Source organism: Ptychodera flava, chromosome 13 (genome assembly GCF_041260155.1).
Source record: "Ptychodera flava strain L36383 chromosome 13, AS_Pfla_20210202, whole genome shotgun sequence".
NCBI classification, from domain to species: Eukaryota; Metazoa; Hemichordata; class Enteropneusta; family Ptychoderidae; genus Ptychodera; species Ptychodera flava.
Genome location: NC_091940.1, coordinates 41,574,621 through 41,596,374, shown reverse-complemented (window position 1 = coordinate 41,596,374; position 21,754 = coordinate 41,574,621). Strand labels below are relative to the sequence as shown.

General features: G+C 36.1%; 1 protein-coding gene across 4 annotated transcripts in view; it reads right to left on the bottom strand.

Annotated features, from left to right (window-relative positions):
- LOC139148486 (F-actin-uncapping protein LRRC16A-like) overlaps positions 1–21,754 on the bottom strand; it is a 98,081-nt gene that overhangs the window by 10,648 nt on the left and 65,679 nt on the right. For 3 of the 4 annotated variants that reach the window (XM_070719959.1, XM_070719958.1, XM_070719960.1), the window contains exons 25-31: positions 20,412–20,475; positions 18,980–19,249; positions 16,939–17,248; positions 9,330–9,488; positions 7,175–7,362; positions 5,757–6,067; positions 259–1,417 (exon numbers count right to left, since the gene is read on the bottom strand). In XM_070719959.1, coding sequence (XP_070576060.1) covers positions 259–1,417; positions 5,757–6,067; positions 7,175–7,362; positions 9,330–9,488; positions 16,939–17,248; positions 18,980–19,249; positions 20,412–20,475 — 2,461 coding nt within the window. The remainder of the gene's footprint in view (positions 1–258; positions 1,418–5,756; positions 6,068–7,174; positions 7,363–9,329; positions 9,489–16,938; positions 17,249–18,979; positions 19,250–20,411; positions 20,476–21,754) is intronic. The other variant, XM_070719961.1, reaches the window with a different exon arrangement.

The following is a 21,754-nucleotide window of genomic DNA, read 5'->3' as shown; positions in this document are numbered from 1 at the left end:
TATTTCCTACCTGGTTGGATCAATCCCTACATATTTCCTACCTGGTTGGATCAATCCCTACATATTTCCTACCTGGTTGGATCAATCCCTACATATTTCCTACCTGGTTGGATCAATCCCTACATATTTCCTACCTGGTTGGATCAATCCCTACATATTTCCTACCTGGTTGGATCAATCCCTACATATTTCCTACCTGGTTGGATCAATCCCTACAGATTCTGTACCTGGTTGGATCAATCACTACAGATTTCCTACCTGGCTTTTTAGAAGATTTTTTCAACAATGATGGTTTCGGCTTAATTGGCGGTGGAGGTTTCGGTTTGCTGGATCTACTAGTAGGTGGTGATGGAGTGTCCGTGGTTCTACCAGTACGGGGTGATGGAGTGTCTGTGTTGGATGCTACTTGCGGTGTAGTGGTTGGCTGTTTGGCTTGTTGAGTAGGTTCCACTTTGGTTGGTGTTGAGTCAGGTTTTGGTACGTCAGCAGCAGTAGTTGCTGGTGATGATAGTTTCTGTGATTTAACACTGGTAGCAGTCACTGCTGTAATCTTTACTTCTTCCTCTTTGATAGTTTCCTCTTTTTGTGGTTCAATACTTTCCTGTTTCTCTGATTCGCTTGGTTCACTTTTATCGGCTTTGGAGACAGAAATCTCTTTCTCTGTCTCAGTCTTGCTTGTTGTTTCTTCAGTAGTTTTGACAACTTCTAGATCAGTGTTCTCTTGTTTTGAAGTATCATTCTCATTTCCTTTGACTGTTTTGTCAAGTTTAGTTTCCTCTGCTGCTGGTACAGCCTGTGTCTTCTCCTGATTTTCACTTTTGTCATCTTTCTCTGATTTAGGTTCCTTTGTGGTCTTTGATTCAGCTGCAGCCAATGCTGCAGGCTGCTCTTTCACCTGAATGGGGGCATTGCTGGCTTCAGATTCATCATTCTTTTCAGAGACTGCAGCTTTTGGCTGTGTCTCAGCTTCCACAGCTTTTGCTAGCGGTTGTTCAGCAATTTTGCTGCTCTGTTTGCGAGGCACTGGAGATACGCTTGTATTCTCAGGAGTCTCTTGTTTATTCTTTCTTGACTGGTTCAGTTTTGGAGATGCACTGGGTGATATCGTCTTTGCTGGTGACTGCTCCCTTGACTTAGAACGAGGTTTTGGCACTGGTGAGGAACTTCCCTCTGACGGTTTATCTGATTTCACTTCTTTCACTGGTTCAATGTCTTTTGGAGCAGAAGTTGATGGTAACCGTATCCTCTCATTAATCCTTGATGACCTAGGTCTAGGTTTTGGTGAAATCTCCACATTGTCTGTTTCTGCTGACTTTACTGACTGTTTTTGTTGCTTGGATTCTATTGGTTTTGTTGCAGTGTCTGATACTGTAGAGCTCTCTTTCTTTTCTTCAACATCAGTATCCTGTAAAATGTCCTGTAAGATGACCAAAACTTTCATGTAATTTCCATGGCAACGGTGAGTTTGAAAATAAAATACATCTACAGCTTCAGTCAGCAAACCATAATTTACATATTACACTGAATATCTGTGCTCTTATAATTGAATATAGAATTTGATATGGTTTCTCTTTCCTTGAAAGTATCACTTCCTTATTTAGGAACGTCAATGTTTACTTTTCTATCAATCTTGTTTTTCACTCCTCTGAAGGTACAAGTGAGAATATTTTAAAATTAGATCACAGTTAGTCTCATTGTTTTTGGGAAGTACTTGGGAACAATTTGTAACTGTTAACACTTTGAGTGCCAAAGTCCATTTTTGTTGCCTTAATAAAACATACCCCAGCCAATGCTTTTCAGATTTTTGCCAAAATTTTAATAAAAGGCTCCAGCCAATGAAATAAAATATCCATTTGATCAAAAATTATCAAACAAATTACAGAAAATTCACAAAAAATTGGTAAAAAGTTGCACTAAAATTTTAGTGGAAAAAAATTCCAGCATTCAAAGGGTTTATTTTATTTTCAGCTCATGTGTTCACACACCAGAAATATTTTCCTGCCAATACCTGTTTCTCTGTCTGTACACAATATTTTCAGAACCAGATTGGAATCGTATCTGGTACACATATCCTGTTGAAATGGCAAGGGCTGCGTAGTGTTTGGTTGGTGTGGCTTGCACATTTTATATGAATTTGCATAGTTAATGACTTCAGAAAAATGGAAACTGATCAAGAACAGAGGCACAATATTTGATGAGACTTGCTGACAATATTGATCACACAAGGATATAACAGCACTTGAAAGATGCTACGGGGTGACATAAAAGTCAACAACTAAGTTGTATGCAAGATGAAATTTTGGAGAACTTAAATCAAGAATGGCTGCACAGATTATTAAAATCTATAGCAAGCTGATTCTATTTAGTACTGGCCAGAATTGATTTAGTTTTTTGTGGGTGTCACTAGCATGAGTATCGCTGATTTGCACATCAATAGTCTTGACACCAGATATTTTCAGAGTAACTCTATCAAATCTAATGAATTTTGGTGCAGATACTGATCATACAAAGCCAGGTCCCTCTATCACTAGTCTGGCAATGCAGATTATACAAAGCCAGGTCCCTCTATCACCGGTCTGGCAATGCAGATTAATTTCAATTGTCAAAGATGTGAATCACAACAACCATCGGAGTCAGTCCGCAGCGATGCAATAAACTGAGTGTTAGGCACCATTTTCCAATATAGAGTTCTGTGTTTATTGCCAGTTTATAGCTGTTTGCTTGTAAAATTAGCAAACCTTCTGAGTCAGAATCATCTTACAGTAAGGAGAGAAATGTACACTTTCTCTGGTTCACTAAAAGTTTTGCCTTATCAGAATAGTTTGCAGTATATCCTTGTAAGGTTTGCAATGATTTTTGTGTTCACGTTTGATCTCCTTGGCGTGTACAGGTATAGAAAGGTATTAAAATTTTGTAGACTCCTTTTTCTTGGTGTACATTTCAAGAACAAAATTACTACTATCCTCATTGTATGCTTTAAACCTACTTTGAATTCTTGGGCAGATTTTTGGCGACTAGACGACATAATGCTGCTTGAAATATCAAGTGTTTTTTCGAACTAGTGATTGTTGTTTTGAGTCAAGATGACAGCTCTCATGAGCAGTACCTCTTGTAAAAAACACCTCAATTACGCAAACTTGTGAAACTTGTTTTAAATGGGTCACTAAAATCTGGTTTCTTGATTTAGAGTGATGTAAATGCTACACAAAATGAGATATTACAGTCGTTTTCAGTCGGTACAATCTGATGAATGCATCATAACAGATGATCCTTAGTTTGCAATAACTGACCAGCTATCGCGAAGTTTGGACTCTGTTTTAGTCTGAAAGTCAAATGCAGTGTATTCATTTTGTATTCAATGGACAAAACATGTCATTTATGAATTGGTTAGCTACTTTAATACTGTACACTTTTTCCCTTCTGAGTTGGAAATTTTTCGTAGCATTTATTTTGTTTACATTCAACTCTGTTGCAATCAGATCTCTCATTCTGCAGCTGTCTTGCGCGACGTTGGCTCCGGGAACCTCTTAAATGTAGGCGTTCACCTTATTGTCATTGACATCTTGGCCTTTGCATTTGTGTATTGAAAGTTTCTTCAAAAACGACATTCGCATCACTATTTTGATCGTCAAAATCGACAAAAGTGGCTGTGTGATTTCAATATGTTCTGTTCAAACCGTGGCAATCGTGTTACATTTGTTACAAATATGCAAAGTGCTGGCGCAAAACTCAAAGCTGCGTTGCATGCTGCTGATTTCTCTGACATCCTGAATATTTATAACACTGCAACCAGCTATGCAAACTAAAATCTCCGGTTATCCTATCAAGCGTGAATGGTTTATTTGCTGTACATGCGGATAAGGACAGTAGAAAACCAGCTGTCACCAAACCCGTGATAAAGGGATCATGTACAAACATAAGAATTTTCAAAGTCACTTAGTAGCGTATATCAATTATGTTGCTCATTTGCATATCTACTGAACTTCAAAAATGGATCTACTCAAAAATAAAAAGGATGTGCTGTATTTCCTCTGCCACTCTCAAATTCGTAAAATTACTTATTTTTTAGATGATTTACTAATTGTTTTCATTGTTGATTCGTACATATACGAATGCAAGGTAGCAAAGCAGCTGGTTGATTGAGAGCTCAAGGCCCCCAAACCTCAAAATAGTTCTGTCTAAGCACATGTTGTACTTAATTTGAATTTGATTGAATGATATTCCGTATTGGAACGGTTAACTTTACTTATGAATTTCAAAATTTACGAAAAGTTTCAATACCCAATTCGTAAATTTACTAAAAAATTTTAGAAGCCAGAGGAAACACAGATGTGCGGTGTTTATAGCCTCAGTATGTTTATACATTGTACAAATATGAAAATACACATATTTCTATATGTATACTGTATATGAATATGGTTTTGTTTGTACGATGGTCAATTTGAATTTCAGGTGTAACAACACATCAGAGATACATTTATTTAAGAAAGATCTTGATCAAAGTTACTGAAACTTGCCATACATGTTGATGATACAAATACACAACAGAGGTGAATGTGGCTCCCGGTAACATGTTAATTTACATGCAAATTAGCAAGTCATATATTTGATGATATTTTCAATCAATATATTACAGGTTACCATGACAAATTTGACAAACCCTGATATAGAGATTGGAAACAACAACAACACATGAATGAAGTGAAAGATATACTGTGGTAGTGTGTCAATTTGCATATTGATCTAATTTCCAAAATATTTGGATCTCCAGAATGACTCTATCAAATCTGATGATCTTTGCTAGTAATGTTGACAATAACAAGACATGGGTTTATTTTCAGGCAAAAATAAAACTGAAAATTTTTAGTACAGGAAGACTGCACACACTTCATATACTGCAACACAGGGGCATTTTCAGATCTCATCTGGTTAAATTATATTTTAGCTTGAAAATAACATGCATGATTTTTGGTTTTGTTTGCGAACCCTTTGTTTCCTGGAGAGATTTAGATTTTCATCATCAAATTTCATATATGAGCTTATGATTCCTATGATTGGGTTGGACCACTATCACAAATTTGTGGCTTTGCATAATCATATTAACAAGCAAAATTTGATAAATAAAGATTTTGAAGATAAAATCATTTCATTAGCATTGATTTCCAAATATTGGAAAAAGTACTGATTAACCTGTGAGAGAGCTTTTGATTTTACTGTGGGTTCAAATTATGGGAACAAAGTCATAAATGCTTTTTTCATGGTAGTTTTAGAGTTTTCACATATAAATCATCTTTGTAGACTGCTCTGTCAGATAATAATTTGTTATCATTCTGTACAGAGTGCATACCAAAGGAAATCACTAAAGCTGTACAACAGATAAGCCACATAGCACACTAAGCTGTACAAGATAAGCCATATGGCACACTAAGGCAGATCATCTATGTCGCGGACACAAACACAAATTGTCTGATACTAGCTATCAAATAGTGTCCAAAATAGTAAAGAATGAGCTACAAAATCACTATCAATTTTAACTTACAGGTAAAATAAGTCTGTGACTTTGTATAAAATACTATAAAAATAGTAGAAAGTGAACAACCAACTGAAAGTTAGTAGAGGAGACCTTAAACTTGTTAACTACGCATATCATTAGCATCTCATTGTCAGCTACATTAACTGTGTGCCCACACTGAAGCTGCTGAATCATAAACTCTGCAATATGTGATAACCATCAATGTCCACTAAACCATACTTACCAATTTATCAGCTGACTTTCTTTGTTTCAATTTCATTTCTGCCAGAAATCCTTGACCCATTGGGGCTCCAAACATGGGAACACCCATTGGTTTCTTGGCTGTCGCTTCCTTTCCTTCCTCATCGTTTTTCTCATCTTTATTTCCGTCATCCGTCTCATTTGGAGTTTTTGTACTTTCTTTTTTATCTTCACGATGAGTTTGCGTTTCACTGCCGGCAGGAGATTCCTTTATTTCAGATTTCCTGGACTTTCTTGGTGCAGGTTCAATTTTCTCAGTCTTAGCAACTGTGGGTTCTTGTTTCCTTGGTAACTCTAGGATACAGAGAACATAATTCATTAGAGTCACTGACAGTTTTTTAAGGAGGAAATGTGTTTCAAACTTTGATTATTCCAACTTCCTGCAAAATCTACAAAGTCTGGGAAATTCTTCTGTGGTTCAGCTCAAAGAACATTAGACCTTTGCACTGCTTATTGATTACCTCAATGGTTGTTACTTGGTAGCAAATAGTTGTCATTGCAACATATTTAAATAACAATGGGTACTTCAACACAGTAACACTCAGTGGGTTGTACCCTATAGATCACTGAAGCGGAACCCTGTACATGACAGATCACATCTGTTGGACATTTTTGAATATGTTTACGGACATTTTTGAAGAACTAAGTAGTTGATACGATATGCAGGAACTCTTCCAATTTTCAAACTGACAACAATGACTTGTTAATGTCAACTTTATTAACAGAAGCATTTGTAACTGGCCTGGGCATCAGATATACATTCAAAACCATGGTGATGACCTTTGACCTCCTTTAAAGTAACACGTCAGGGGGAAGTGAGACTCAGGTATGAATAGCTATGCAATAGGATACAGCAGGACAACGTCACTGGATCTTTGTTGATAAAGAGAATTACGCCACATTTCTTTCACAGTGATGCAAATATTTCACACCTGTACAATGGTGTTAATACAATTTTGTTAATCTGTGAAACTAAGCTGATAGCAGAGAGCCCTCATGGATAAATGAATTAACAGACCATGGAAATCACAGAATACAAAAGTTTAAACGCCAGAACCAATTGAGGGCTCTCTGTGTTTTCAATCAAGTTTGCCGAGCCTATAGTTCAATCATACATATGGTCCAAGGTTCTACAGAATAATCAACAAGTGAAATGGGACTGCCAGGAACACTGTAGCAAAATCTTTGTAACTTATCATCAAACTGATTTAAGAATACCAGTATGAGTTTGTCAAGGTTAAATGATTGTAATCATTAAGTTTGGCAAACTGAAATTTTCTGTGAATCTAATAGATTTCATGAATAAAATTGACAAATGTTTTTCATCACAAGACTGGATTCTTTGCATGTTATCAACACCATGGTTGTCATGAACACTTTCATGTCTGTTTCATCAATTACCTTGATTTGTACTTTCTTCAGCAATTTCCTCATAGATATTCAGACTCTCCTCTGATTTTTGCTTTTCTTTTTCTGCTGCCGCACGTTTTGATTTCTCTTTTTCTTTCTTACTACTCGGTGACTTATCTCGTGATGTGGGCTGTTTTTGCATGATACTACTTATTTTAGTGGAGAAAAAACTTGAAATACTGGAAATGAAGGTTTAAGAAAACACACCATGATAAGTATTATCACATTATAAATGTTGGGGCACATAAAGGAGATTAATGTTTACAGATATTGTGAATGCAATGTAATTTGAAATGGGTGCTTTCTGTCATGTGATGAAGCCATGGAACTGTGGGTAAGTTGTGACAGGATGGGTCGGTATAGAAATCAAGGGATTAAAGATTTGTAGAATACTCTTTATTGACAAGCTTTGGTATCAGTCTGACTGACATGTCATACACAGATACATAAATGGAAAAATTAAATGACTAAAAATGTAAACAAAAAATGAAGTTCATCTTTATCTTGGTTAAGTATTGCCACATGGAAAGCACTGCTACATTGAGCACAGACAGACTAACAAATTGACTGTTTTAAACTGTGAAAACAACCATACAGTATCACATATTCGCATTCAACACAAAAGTATGTGTTTCAAATTTATGCACTGAAATTTCACATACAAACAAAATGTATCTGAAGAGTTTCCAAAACTGATACAAATATGTATTGTAGACGTCTCTTTCACATTTCAATAATCTGGTTGCTTAGTTACACACATTTGCCTTTGAATATCTTTGAAAAGGTCAGTGCCAACTGGTGCCAAAACAATAGTAGCGGCTTGTCATAGGCTGAATATTGAAGACTATGGTTTCCATCAACTAAGAAAACAAATTTCTCTTTTTTCAGATCAAATATATCGCAACAAGCAGTATATGACTGATTCATTTGGAAGCTATGAATAGCTCTAGTGATAGAATGCAACATATCAATGTTAGGATTTGGACAACACCTAACATAAAGAATTTGCATGACAAGTAAAAATAGATACAATTTTATTGTAACTTTTGAAGAACATCTTAATCTTCTTATAATCTTCTAAACATGAAATGTTTTTGTTTGCATTTTCTGTTGTAACTAAAACAACAAATATATATATATATAAAGCAAGACTTACTCTTTTCTTAAACTCGTTTTTTTTAAAACATAAATTTTGAAAAAAACGTAAAATTAGGATTTGCTTCCAATACATTGCCTTTAGCACATTGTTCATACTATAGTACTGATTTTTACATGTCAGACATTGGATTCATTACAATAAGGCTATGGAATTGTCTCACAGCAAATCAAAGAGTCTACATCAATTGATAGTTTTAAACAAGGAATGAAAACTCATTTGCACACTCAGGCTTACAAATCATTCATGTAAGATGTAAAGACTTTGCTGTATTGTATCTATGGGCAGTTTTTTTTTTGTATATGGCGTGCTTTATTAATTTTAATTTACTATTATTATTATCTTCTTTATTGTTAATTCAACCAAGTAGGACATAGCAAAATTCACGATTCCTTGTAAATAATGCTTGCTTTTCTGTCATCGTTGTGATCCATGTAGAAATATTTTACTGTTGATAAATCTCCTGTATATTATTAAAGTGAGACTAGTGCATTGCCAAGGCTCAAAGTGAGACAAGTGCATTGTCAAGGAAGGTAGATGAAGGGAACAGACAGATGATGCACCATGGCGCCCTCTATAGGTTAGATAGGAAGGTAACAAACATTGTCTGTCAGCAGGTATTTTAGTTGGAAGATGTGTTAGAGTACAAATGCCAGTGTATATTGTCAGAGAACTTTACAAAGAGATGATAAAACAGTACAACATACAAATACTACAATTTAACACAACTTCTGAAAAGAAAGTGTTATTAAAAATTGTATGATTTGGTAAGTGGTTGTTGATCTTTCAGAATACAACTTCTTATGTTGAATGTTACAAAAATACTATGTAGAATCCATTAAGTCCTGAGAAACATCATCTTTGTAAATACTGAAAAAAATATTGGATTGTTGAAGACACTGACATCTAGGTTAGCATGAAAATAGCAAAGATGACTAAACTTTTACTCCTTTACACAATGAAGTGCCTAGTTAACTTTTAAAAAGATACCTTTTCTTGTTGTCATCTTTTTTCTCTTTGGCTTTCTTCGTTTTCTTGTCGTCTTTGACTTTATCTTTCTTGTCCACATCTTTCTGATCTTTGCCTTTTTTATCCTTTTTTTCTTTCTTTGCTTTTTTCTTTTCAGTCTCAGATGAACTAGGGCTTGAACTAGAATTCACAAGGTAAAACAATAGTATCAATTGCACTCTGTTCCCATTTGATGGGAATTGACCAATGAGGAGTAGATTAACAGAATTCCACACCCCCAATGGATTGAGATGGAATATCTCATACAAGGTGGGGAATTTCCTTCTCTATCTCGTATGAGACAGAAATTCCCCAACAAGTGTGAGACATTCAGTCTCAGCCCATGGGCCTGTGGAATTATTTTTCGTTCGTTCAATACTTGAACAAATTGTAATTATCGTATTTGATTGTAGAAAACACCTTTTCATCAATAGTTTTCTTTGATTTATATCATGCCCCTTCAAGAAACATATCCAAATCCAGTCACAATATAATGCTTTATTAGACATGTTTATACTGATGAAAGTTTTCTTCTCACTACTCAGACAGCACTAAGTACAAGTATACATAATTTGGCAATGTATCGGTCAAAATAGTCAAATGCCATCATGCTTTGGCCATTCTCGATAAAAGGGTTTGCAAAAAACCAATTCACTTTGAAGCATGTCATCTGCCTGTGCAATAGTTCTGGTTTTATAGTACATGACTGCCCATTCATCAAATAATACACACGGCTCAGGTGTGGGGATAGCAAAGGACCAATGAGTATTCATCACACAAAACTATATTTTGCAAGTGCGACAACATGTAGTGTGAGAACAAATCCATCGCACACTGGTGTTCTCACATTCCCAGCATACTAGGGATGTGTGAAACATAGATCTGACGCACCATGGACCAGTGGTTAGGGTAACTGACTCACTGTCAGAGGATGGTGAGTTCAAGACCTGGTAGAGCCAGAGTAACAGACTCACTGTCAGAGGATGGTGAGTTTGAGACTCCAGCACGGTGTTGTACCACTAAGCAAGGCAATTTACTCCTCAGTGCTCCATTGGGGTAGTGGGTTATGGGTACCCCATCCTGTAATTGGGCTAATGCCCGTTGGATGATGGACTGATTATTGTTAAATGGGTAGATACACTGATATGATGGAATCTACTGATTTATACAAGGTATACATGCAGAAGACGTTTTCTACAAAGTGAGAACAGCGGCATTCAAAAATATAAATCAGCAAATTTCAATCAATTTGAGTTTTTGAAGATACAAACCAAACTTTAAAGCTATTGGACAAGTTGTTTGAGAAAAAACAGCAGATACTTTGACAAAAATGTACACAATTTGCCAACAATATTTATATGAATTATGAAAATTTTGTCAACAGAAGAAATTAAACTTGAATGAAACCGAACACGAACCAAGTTTCACGGCAATCTGGTTTCAGAGAATAAGATTTTTCATGAAAATTGACAGAATATTTCTAAGGGTTTACATTTGCAAATTTACACTGAATACAATTTACTACAAGCATCCCAAGGACTATACCGCTATGTACCAAATATTAATGTAGTTGTCCGAGACTATCGCATTCATATTGGAAAGAGATCCCATCTTCAACCCATGATGCATTTCTAATCCAGATACTCAACACATGCAGTGGTTTTCAAATTTTTGTAGACAGATAGACAGACAGACAGACATACACGTATATGTGCATACATGTATACATACATACTTGTACAGAAGATTAAAACTGTTGACTGATCTTGAAGCTGATAATGCCATATAATAGCAGCAAATGGCAGTTAACATGCACTTTGGTTGATATTGAGCTAGAATTACACATTGCTACAATGTCACACAAAAGACATTATGACACCATAAAAACGCCAAATGTGTAAAAGAGATTCCTTATTCAATAACCTGCTATGTTTGTGTAAGGGGAACGAACAGTTTTTTTTTCTGAAAAAGGGGAAACTATTATTTATCAATTTTGTTTCATGTTGGTTTACAACCATTACAGCTATGTTGAACCAGTGGACACATTTTCAGCAATTTCATGAAATACATACTGGTACAGGCACATCTCAGTGCAAATGCCACCATCTAAAATTGGACTAAAAAACCTCAACACGATATGCACTGAAAGATAATGAAGAGATTTGAGTGGAATTTGACTTTTGGCACGAATAATCACTTTACCGATTGTACAGCAGAGACTGTTTCATTGAATTTATTGAATTGGTGTTACGTTGCTGAGTCTGAGAAATCTACTCTCAGACTGGTAAGGCTTCATAGAGATACACCATTACACCATTTGAACTGTCTTTATTGCTCTGTTTGCAATTGTTTTGTCTATTTTTAGACACATTTTATCACTCTGTATATTGTAACTAGTGTCTTTGGTTATATTCCTCTGGCTGTTGAAATGAAATGAATAAACTGTTGTCACTTTTTATTATTATTGTTGTTGTTGATGTTCTTGTTGTTGTTTACTCCAGAATGGCTAAATAGTAGCACAATTGTAACTATTGTGTACATGTATGTTTCAGGGATGAAGTGTATTGCTCTTGTATAACCTTTCTGTCAACAACTTCTGTTGAAAGAAAAATTGCTTTCTATCAAAAACAAAGACTTCCCTGTTCAAGGGAGGCGGTAATCGGAACTCTGCTCAAAGGTTGCCAGGGACCACTATGACTGACATAAACACTGTATCTAGGGTACGTTAGCAATTGATGAAAGTTGAAGCATGTTTGTTAACGATGAATATCATAAAATTTAAATCTTTCAGCTTTGTAGATTTGATGCATCTAGATATCATGCATAAAATACATTGCTTGTAACAAGAAAGTCGCACACGCACAGCTGGTTATTTATCTAGTGCTGCTATTTCTGTATTTTTCAAATGCCTAGATTTTGGGAACAAAGTGTATATTCCGATGGGATCAATTCTTGTGTGACTCTAGATTGCAAACATTCTTAAATCCAATAACTGTATTTTGCATCCTTCAATGTGACAAAGCTGTGAGATTTTATCAACATCATGACTGGCTGCTCTGAAAAACAATGGGATTATGATTTGATCCATGGTTTTACTCATTTCAAAGTTATTGGATTATTGAAGATATTTACCATGACGACATCCAAATAAAGCATGAAACAAAGAGAAATTGTGAGTATTAACAGAGTTAGACTGTCATAATAAGTCTGCTTGTTTTGTCATTTTTAATGTCAGTTTTCCTGTTTATATCATGTTTTACCTTCTGAGCGGAAGTGGACAAGTTAAACATTGCATAGTCATCTTGATACAGGAAAGGTTAGAGTTCAAAGGTGAAGAGAGCAATAATTTGTTATCAATGCTATATTTCCTATATGACAGATCTCAGGGAAAATATGTCAAAGGTGAGGTCAAGAAGTCACTGTTTCTGACCACCATTTGAGATCACTGTAGCTTGTTAATCCTCCATTTGATGTAACTTTCCTGGTATATATCAGTATTTTGATTTTATTCATAACGGTTATATCAAAGTTAATTGTATTCACCCTACTTGCCAATATATCCACATTCTATCTGTGTGAAAAGTCCAATGTTTTTGTTTGACAGTGACCTTGACTCTAAACAAGATTTATTTTAAAATTGCAAAGTAATGTCATCAGCATTGTCTTTGTAATGCTTTAACATTTTGTATTTCAACATAATTTCAGAAAAGTAAAAAGGAAAAAGGGAACTTGTAATTAAAGACAAAAACAACTAAAATATTATAAACAATTATAGTAACTGTCCATTTCAATAAAGCTGAGTGTTTATTTACAAACTTAAAATTCTTCATGCATTTTCATACTGGTACAACCATGACTGACATACTATCCACCTTTTTCTGAGCTCTGATTAGAATTCTATACAATGATTACCAATACAGGGAATCATAAGCTTCTTGAAATGTTATGCACGGCACACAATAAAAGATGGTCTTACATTAAAAAAGTCATTTTAATAAACCAATAGTTCCGAAATTGGGGTTCCTGAAGGCTGTCCTGCCACAACAAATTTAACATTATGAGAAAGAGACTGCCTTTTTAGGAAGATGAATGCAAGACACTTCCGTGTTGTAGTGAAAAGGTCAACAGCTCGCAGTGTCAATTTGGCCGCACCCAGCTGTCACACATTTTAATCTGACTAGATCAAATGCTGTATGTACATGCCCGTGCAGTGAAGACACATGTCCAATTACCAAGTGTCATGGTGTGTTCCATAAACTTGAAACTTACGACACTATCTGCAAATGTATGGCATTATGTTACCAATGGATGTGAGATTGAACAAAGGAGCTTTCATAAATTATGCAAATGAAGAAACTTCCACACTTTTTTGTGTTTTGGATTGCAATGACATGTGTTGTATTCAGATAAATGTAAGACAACATGACAAAGGTCTACTGACATTTAAAATAAGATTGATTTTGTACCTACTAGTTTGGTATCAGTTAGGTTTCAAAGGCAAGTGAAACCCACAGCTCAACAGTAAATGCCTGTCACAGCATTTGAACTGACAATGTCAAACAAAGTGACAGGGTGAAAATGTGTATTAGATTAAATACTGTCAATGTAAGATGAGAAAAAGGATAGTAGGTAAGATGCCATGTCAAAAAAAGGAATTGGTGAAAAAATTATCAAAGAATTGGGTGACCTCTTACACTGTAAAACATGTAAGCCAAACAGAGGAAGTGCCATCACACACAGGGACAATGAAACCAACCAATCTTTGTCAACATTACCTGTAAATATTCTGGTTATAATTGCATTACTGCAGATCCGTATCTTCAGTTTAGACCATTATAATATATTAATGGTGGTCCAAATAGACAATCACTTCAAAAATTTAACCTAAACTCCTATTTCAACACTTGACTTGCACTATGCAGACCTTTGGAGCAATATAGGTCAAAGGTCACACAACGATCAATACCACAGGGATCTGATCTGGCAGAAATCAAAAGCCATGAAATACCCTGGTACATTTAATTTGTTAAACATTACCTACTTTAATGGAAGTACAACAAAATAAAGTATATATACCACACTGAACAAATAATGCACGTAACAAGGTTTGGTTTATGGATATATAAGCTGACTGAATTTATGCTATTATTTTACGGGGGTTCCTTTGAATATATATCAAGGTTTGTCAACCTAACATTCAAATCACAGAAGCACACTGATATCAAACTTGAAGTGACTTCTGACAAACTAAAGGGTAAGTTTACAAAAAGATAATTGAAAATGAAAGTCATTGACTGTGCTTCATTATTTGAACATAATCAGTGTATGTACTGATGAACTACAGGCATATGCTGGCAAATCAATATTAAGTATACATCTAATTAAAACGTTATATTGCCTTCTAAAATCACAAAAGTACAGAAAAGCTCTAATATGCAGATTTCACAATAATTTGAACACATTTAAATGAAGTCACCCAATCTTAACACAACCCAAATTTAAAAGCTGATGGAGAAGGGAGTGAATAGCGGTTTCAACAACAAACTAGAAAGCATTTGCAAGCAAAAGCGAAGTTTCCAGAGACCAGAGCAGCGGAAGAAACAAGACAATGTGTGACAAAGATAGCTGCAGAATGAAAGAGTGCTTTAGATTTTAATATTCAGGGCTAATAGCAGTAAACACCTAGCCCTGCGTACGATGCTGTGGGTTCCGCTACAGCTAATCGCCCCGCTCACCACAGAGCAGAGCGGGGTGATTAGCTGTAGCGGAACACACAGCGCAGGGCTAAGTAAACACCATAATACAACTAAAAGCAAGGCAGTCCGGGGAATTACAGTACACAGATTACAAATGCCTACATGTACGGTAAAAACGCAACAGATACATACGGGGGCGACAACGCACGGAAATGTTTATCAGACGACATTCTCGCGAGCCAGAGCAATAATTTTCGCTCAGCTGACCTACGCAAAAATCAATCGCTTGGGCTGTTGACGGGTAGCGCTGAGTTGTTGCCGTAAAGAGGCGTGTGAATTACGACGATGATCAGACGAGAGGAAACATCGGACCTAGGCCGTTGAAATTGAGCCACATGCATTTTCATTTGATTAAAAGCACAGACTAAAACAATTTTCATTGCTATGTCGCTGTTTTCACAAGATACTGACCGTTTGATCTTGGAAAGTTGAGTTGCGTTTACGTGCAGCCAACGCATGCGGCGCCGGTGCGTGACAGACAGTACGTTCACTATGAATCCTAGCTCTGCATGGCAGGGCTGTCGGCCAGTTTCTCCGCCAAAACAGCCGATTTTGAGTCCAAATTTTGCATTGATCATCGTTTTCGAGCACACCCACCTCGCCTAGGTACACGATGTGCTCAGCCGCGCTTGTAAACTTAGGGAAAGGCTAATTTTCTCTCTGTGTGCGAGCGAAGCGATCGAAACGCGGCCATGTTGTCTCATGAGCATTCGGGCGAAACAGTATAGCGCCACGTACGGCGGGTATTTAGAGAAAAATAAAATCAAAAAGCAACAAAAAACAAAGCGAAAGAAAGCTAGAATTATTAATAACTGAACGCAATATGATAGTTGAGCAATGCCAAATAAAAAATAAATAAATAAACAAACAAGAAATGCCCGTAAAACCCGTCCGAGCTGAGCGATGACGTCATAAGCGTGTCGCAATGCATTCTGGGTAATTGAGGTAAAATTTGTGTATAGCATGTTCTATGGTAGTAAAACCGGAAATAGAGAAAGAAAGAAAGAAAGAAGGAAAGTGAGCAAAAACTAACAGTTCCAGAGCTGGTCTCTGGAACAAAATATAGAAAAAATGGCAGTTGTTTCATGAGTATTGCGAGAAATCTGAGTGATTTATACCCTTGAACCAATTTTATCACGTTGGACAAAAAATTTAAGAAAGGTAGATGATTGACCAAAACCAAGAAAAGTGGCCTCAAAGATTTGCAAATAAAAGTATCATCAAATTGGACAAGGAACCTGGAAACACTCTTCATGCTTTCATATCATCACTGGGAATCTACAAACCAAATTTAAGTGTATTTGAAGATGAATGGATTTGTGTAAGATTTTGCAGACAAATGGAAAAATGATTAAAAATTTAGAAATGCAAATGTAATGCTGCACTGAACAAATCTAAAATTAGAGCATTCCCTTGATTACAGGTACATGTCAAAGCAAACTGACAACAATTTGACGTTAAAACAAGTCAAATAATCATTATTATTAGAGGAAAATAAATAACCAGTATTGAGAAACAAACAAAATAAACAAAACAAAAAGAATAATGACAATTACAAGTTATTTTATTTAGACCATTCTCAAATTTTCCAGACTTATTTGCACACTTTTGTCATTTACATGTTCACACTAAATAGTGAATGGTGGTTCTCAAGTTTCTGCAGTGGATGGACATACATACAGACAAGCATACATACTGATGACAACATCAGCAGATCTCAATGGACATACAGCATATTGGAGGTACAAATTCACATACAGAGTAAACAGTTCAGTGTTTTCTGATAATCGTAGTAGCATGTATATACCAGGAAGTTGATGAGTAAATGAACTTACCTCCGTTGTTTTCCTGCACTGGCATGAGAAACTGCAGCTGGTCGGATTGTATCGGGATCTATGACAGTCTTTGCTCCAAAGAATGATTCAACACCTTTGGCAACATCCAAGTTCTGTTCTCCATTACTGTCCACAGCATTGACATGGTTTTCAGTTTCCTCAACAGTCTGCTGTGCTAGAACAGCCGCTCTGGTTGGTCTGACTCTGCCAGGCCGCTGGGCTCGGCCTTTAGTTAAGCCTTTCAGTGGAGTGTGTGAAGACGCTGGTAAGTGGTCAAAGTCTGGTACTGGAGATGCCAACAGTGAATCACCTGTGAAAGATTACAGAGACAAATGAGAACATGTAAACATTGCATTTGAATTGGTATTCAAGACCAATTCTGTTGCAAATGTATCGACATTTATAATCTGACATAACATGAAAAACTCTTGCAAATGCTACAAGGAACTTAAGTAACAATTTTCTTGAAAAAAAGTATGCTGAGCCTGTATTCTTTTATTTCTATGACATTATTCAAATCACTGTAAAAATTAATGAGTCATATGATGGGAAAAGCATTAATTATACTTATCATAAGTTTGATGGGCATTGTCACTACAGCATGAGTACGTAAATAACAAACAGATACACAAACATCCTTTACCAGGTTTCTTTTTGAGCAATACCTAACGATGTAGTGTTTTACGATAATACACTCTTTAAGACTATATACTGCATGGAAGACTCTCTGCTTATCATGGGATCACACAAGACATCCACACAAAGTTATTATCTGTTTTGTGTTGCTGTTGTTGCTGTTGTTGTAGCTGTTGAAGTAAAAATGATTAACAAAGCGTGGATTATCTTAAATATTCTGATGCAGAACAATTACGACTGTGAAATATTCAAAAAAGCTTCAAAGAGGGTAAATAGAAACAGTAATAATATTTGCAGCACAGCTTTCCAGTATTTTTCTCCATTTAACCACACTATACTTAGCAAACCAGAACAGCAATACATTGTTTCCCTTTACATAGTAGTCAAATGAAATAAAAGAAATGGGAAAATTTCACTGGTTTTAAGTTCTTCAAAAGATTAGAAGAACAAACACAAACTGCAAAGAAAGCCGCATCAATTCTTTCTCATTTTACCGGGCACTGGTCAATATTTCATGACATGTATGAAAATACGTAAACAAAAAAGTATGCTGAAACAAGTAGCTTTAATCAGTTACTGTGGTCAACTAACACATCATACTGATATAAACAATATCAGTGTTTAGATCCTGACACTACCACAACCACCATCAGAATTATTATATTCAAATATTATTTTAAATATTATTGTATTTATTTCAACAGAGAATGTGGTAGGACTATAAGCTTTGAAATGACTTTCTCTGCAAGTTCTCACAAAGACACCTATTTTGTTACCAACATTTGCCCTCTGAGCTGCATGTGTTTTTGATGTCATAGCAAGGATTTCATACAAGGAAGTGTAATTTGATGTTCACTCTCAGATTTGTCCAGTAAATACAGTTGTACCACCTGCTGGGCGGAGTGTAAACAGAGATTTTTTGGTTTTGATGTCAAAATGAATGAGATACAATTATTTGCTTGCACTGAAAGTCAGAAATACCATGCAATGCAGTATGCTATTGCAGATTGAATGCTAGTTGTTTTGTGTACAAAATTTATTTTGGGGCTTACTTGGGTATCACATTATTTTATGATCTAGTCATTCATTTGATTCTGTCCATTACCCAACATGCAAAATTACACTTACAAGGTTAGATTGCCATTTCTTCTGGATAAGGGATACAGATGAAAGTCAAAATGCCTTACTCAAGGTCACAACATTAGGAGTTATGCAAGGATCTTGTATTCACCATCCTAATTCCAACTGTGAGTCTGGTTTGCTGGCCATGACTGCATGGGTCTCAAACTCAACAATTTTTTTCTAACTGTGCATTTGGAGGTCTTGTCATTGCACACTGGTATATGAAGCCTCCAATCACTTGTAAAATATGAAACTACACAACAGATAAATAAAAGTCACTTACTTCCAATGCTGTCTGGAGTACTACGACCTGTCACTACTCCAGGCTTGTCATCACTCAAACCACTATCGTCAGTTTTCATGTCTTCTTCTGATGACAGACTGTTATTTTCAGCACTCTGGGAAAGACGGTTGTCGTTCTCCTCCACTACAGAGGACATTTGACCTATAGGAGGAAGAAGGTCAACCGTCTCATACTGGTGGTGTCTGAGAGGTTTGCTTGGATAAGCCTCTTCACTGCTAGTTGATGAAGACGTGTTAGGACTTACTGGGTCTACCCATAATGCAACACAGTGAGAATTGAACAGAGAAGGGAAGAAAAAGAGGAGAAAATAGAGAGGATAGAAATAGACAGAGGGAAACAAAAGAGACACACTCAACAAGTTATGATGTTAGATGGGTTGGGGATAGGGATGTAGACAGATCTTATAGGAATGCCTGTAAGTCATGTGCAACTATCATTCAGAAATTCAGAGTGTTTTCATCACATTATGTTATTGCATGCCAATGTCATCACAAGTGCTTTTAATTGTGTATATTTAGCAAAGTTACAGGTGCAATTGCCATGGTTACTATTGTTTCATCCCAAAAAAGGGACCACTGGTAACTCTAAATATCTAATGTAATCTAAAACAGCCTTCGCTACAGTGCTAAAAAAATTTAAATATTGTCATAATTCAAATGCAGCCCTTATCAAAGTCCGCATACCGGTATTATTCAAATACAGCTTCATCACAGCACAACTCTAATTCAAATATTGCCATTCCTAAAGTATTTGAACACTTGGCTCTCTAAGAATGCCGGTTAATTTGGAATATTTTGTAAAAGGATGATATCCATGCAAAGAATTGCATTGCACAGAATTTCTGATGGGAATATACAGCACATTACTTAACCTGGAAACATCAAGGTACGGCAAAATTACTCTACCAAGATTTGGAAGTGAACATAAAAGTGTTGGAAAGTTGACAAGTGTGGATTGTAAGTTTACAATGATCACAGCTACAGATACTTGATGTTGTTTTCTCTCTTTGCAATAAAACGTGTGACAAACCAACAAAATTTCAGCAAATTTATTGGATACATTTGTATTTGAACTCGATGCACCAATTATTATATATGGAAAGAGTAGTAAACTAAGAAAATAGAGAAGGGCATGCTGGGTAGAAAGGTTATATGCATGCTGTGAAAGACTGTCAAATGAGTTATTAACCCTTTGAACCTGGCTCCGACATAAATGTCTGATTACGTCATAGAGTACCAAGGGGTCAGGGTGCAAAGGGTTAATAACTTAATAAGTTCATATTCTGTAAGTGAGAGTAATTCCAAATGCTCAGGTTTCTTAAATGAAAGCAAGATCAACATGGGCAAAATCACGTACAAAGCCTTAAAATATAATATTTGTCTTTCCAACAATTATGTGACAGTGATGTTACCTTTAATTAATACAGATACTGGTCTCACACTTCTCCTCTTTCTTTGTATTGCTGCCGAAGGTTTCTGTGAAAACAAGAAACCATTGATACAAAATCACTTTTATTTGTCTTTTTCTGCAGACACTGCGATGTTGTGAAGCTTCTAAATGCTTTAGAATTACCTTCCTATACGTACAGTAATGTTGATACATCCACAGTCATTGAATGATACACTCATTGTCAATGAACGACACATTTACAGTCAGTGAACCGCCGTATTCAATGAGTCTAGTCCCCTGCTTGTCTATCAGGCCCTCTATTGGCAGGTCCTCTATTGAAGGTGGTGTACATCTTAGTATAAACACTTAGTCAAATTTAGCTTAAATAAGGAAAGCTTTGGAGAGTGCAATGGATTGTTGATGTTGGTAAATTATTTTTCAGACTTCAGAAACTAGTAAATAGTGTTAAAATAATGCGACATTGAAATTCTCACGATGATACCGTAATGAAAAAAGGTACATTTTCCTAATAACTTACAATTCTGTTACCCTTTATGACAATCCTACTCTGACATCACATCTGCCTTTTTTCATTTCTATTCATGTCCATGACCTTGGTTATCATCTTCTGAGCATCAAATTGTTTTCACAAGATGGTAAGTTGCTTTTTATGTACAGCCAATACATGTTAACACCATGTTATTAAAATTAATGCTGATCAGTAGCATACATAACGTCTTCACATCTGATTTTGTGAGTACCAATCTAACCAAGAATTTACTGAATTTTCAACCCTGGGTTGATAGCTCTGCTGATGGACAGAATTGTCCCTGAGGCTGTCTTTCGCCCAGTTTAAGCGATGTATTCATGGCTTCGATAAAGTTTGTGTATGATGTGTGGTAGTGACTGTTTGAGCATGTGTGCTTCACGAACTCTACAAGATGTGGAAAGGCTACAGTCAGAAAAATTGACTTCTCCGCTAGTTGACTGGGTGCTTTGTGAGTTTGAACCTAATTGAAAACACCAATTTTTTTGCCCAAAGTGGATAGTACTGCTATTGGACAGAATTATCCCCTAAGGCTGTCTTTCTCCCAGTAAACCAATGTATTTATTGCTTTGATAAAGTTTGTGTGCAATGTGTCATAGTGAGTATGTGAGTGGGAATGCTTCATGAACTCTACAGTGTGTGGAGGGCTCGCAGTCAGAAAAATTGTAACAACTTAGATCGGTTATTGAACCACTCTTTTTTTAACTTAAGGGTGGGGATTTGGACGAGCGGTTTTGACTGCGATGCTAGCTGACTGGGTGCCATAGCTAGTGAGATTAAATCTGACTTAGAATTTTATCAAATTTGTTACAAGTTCA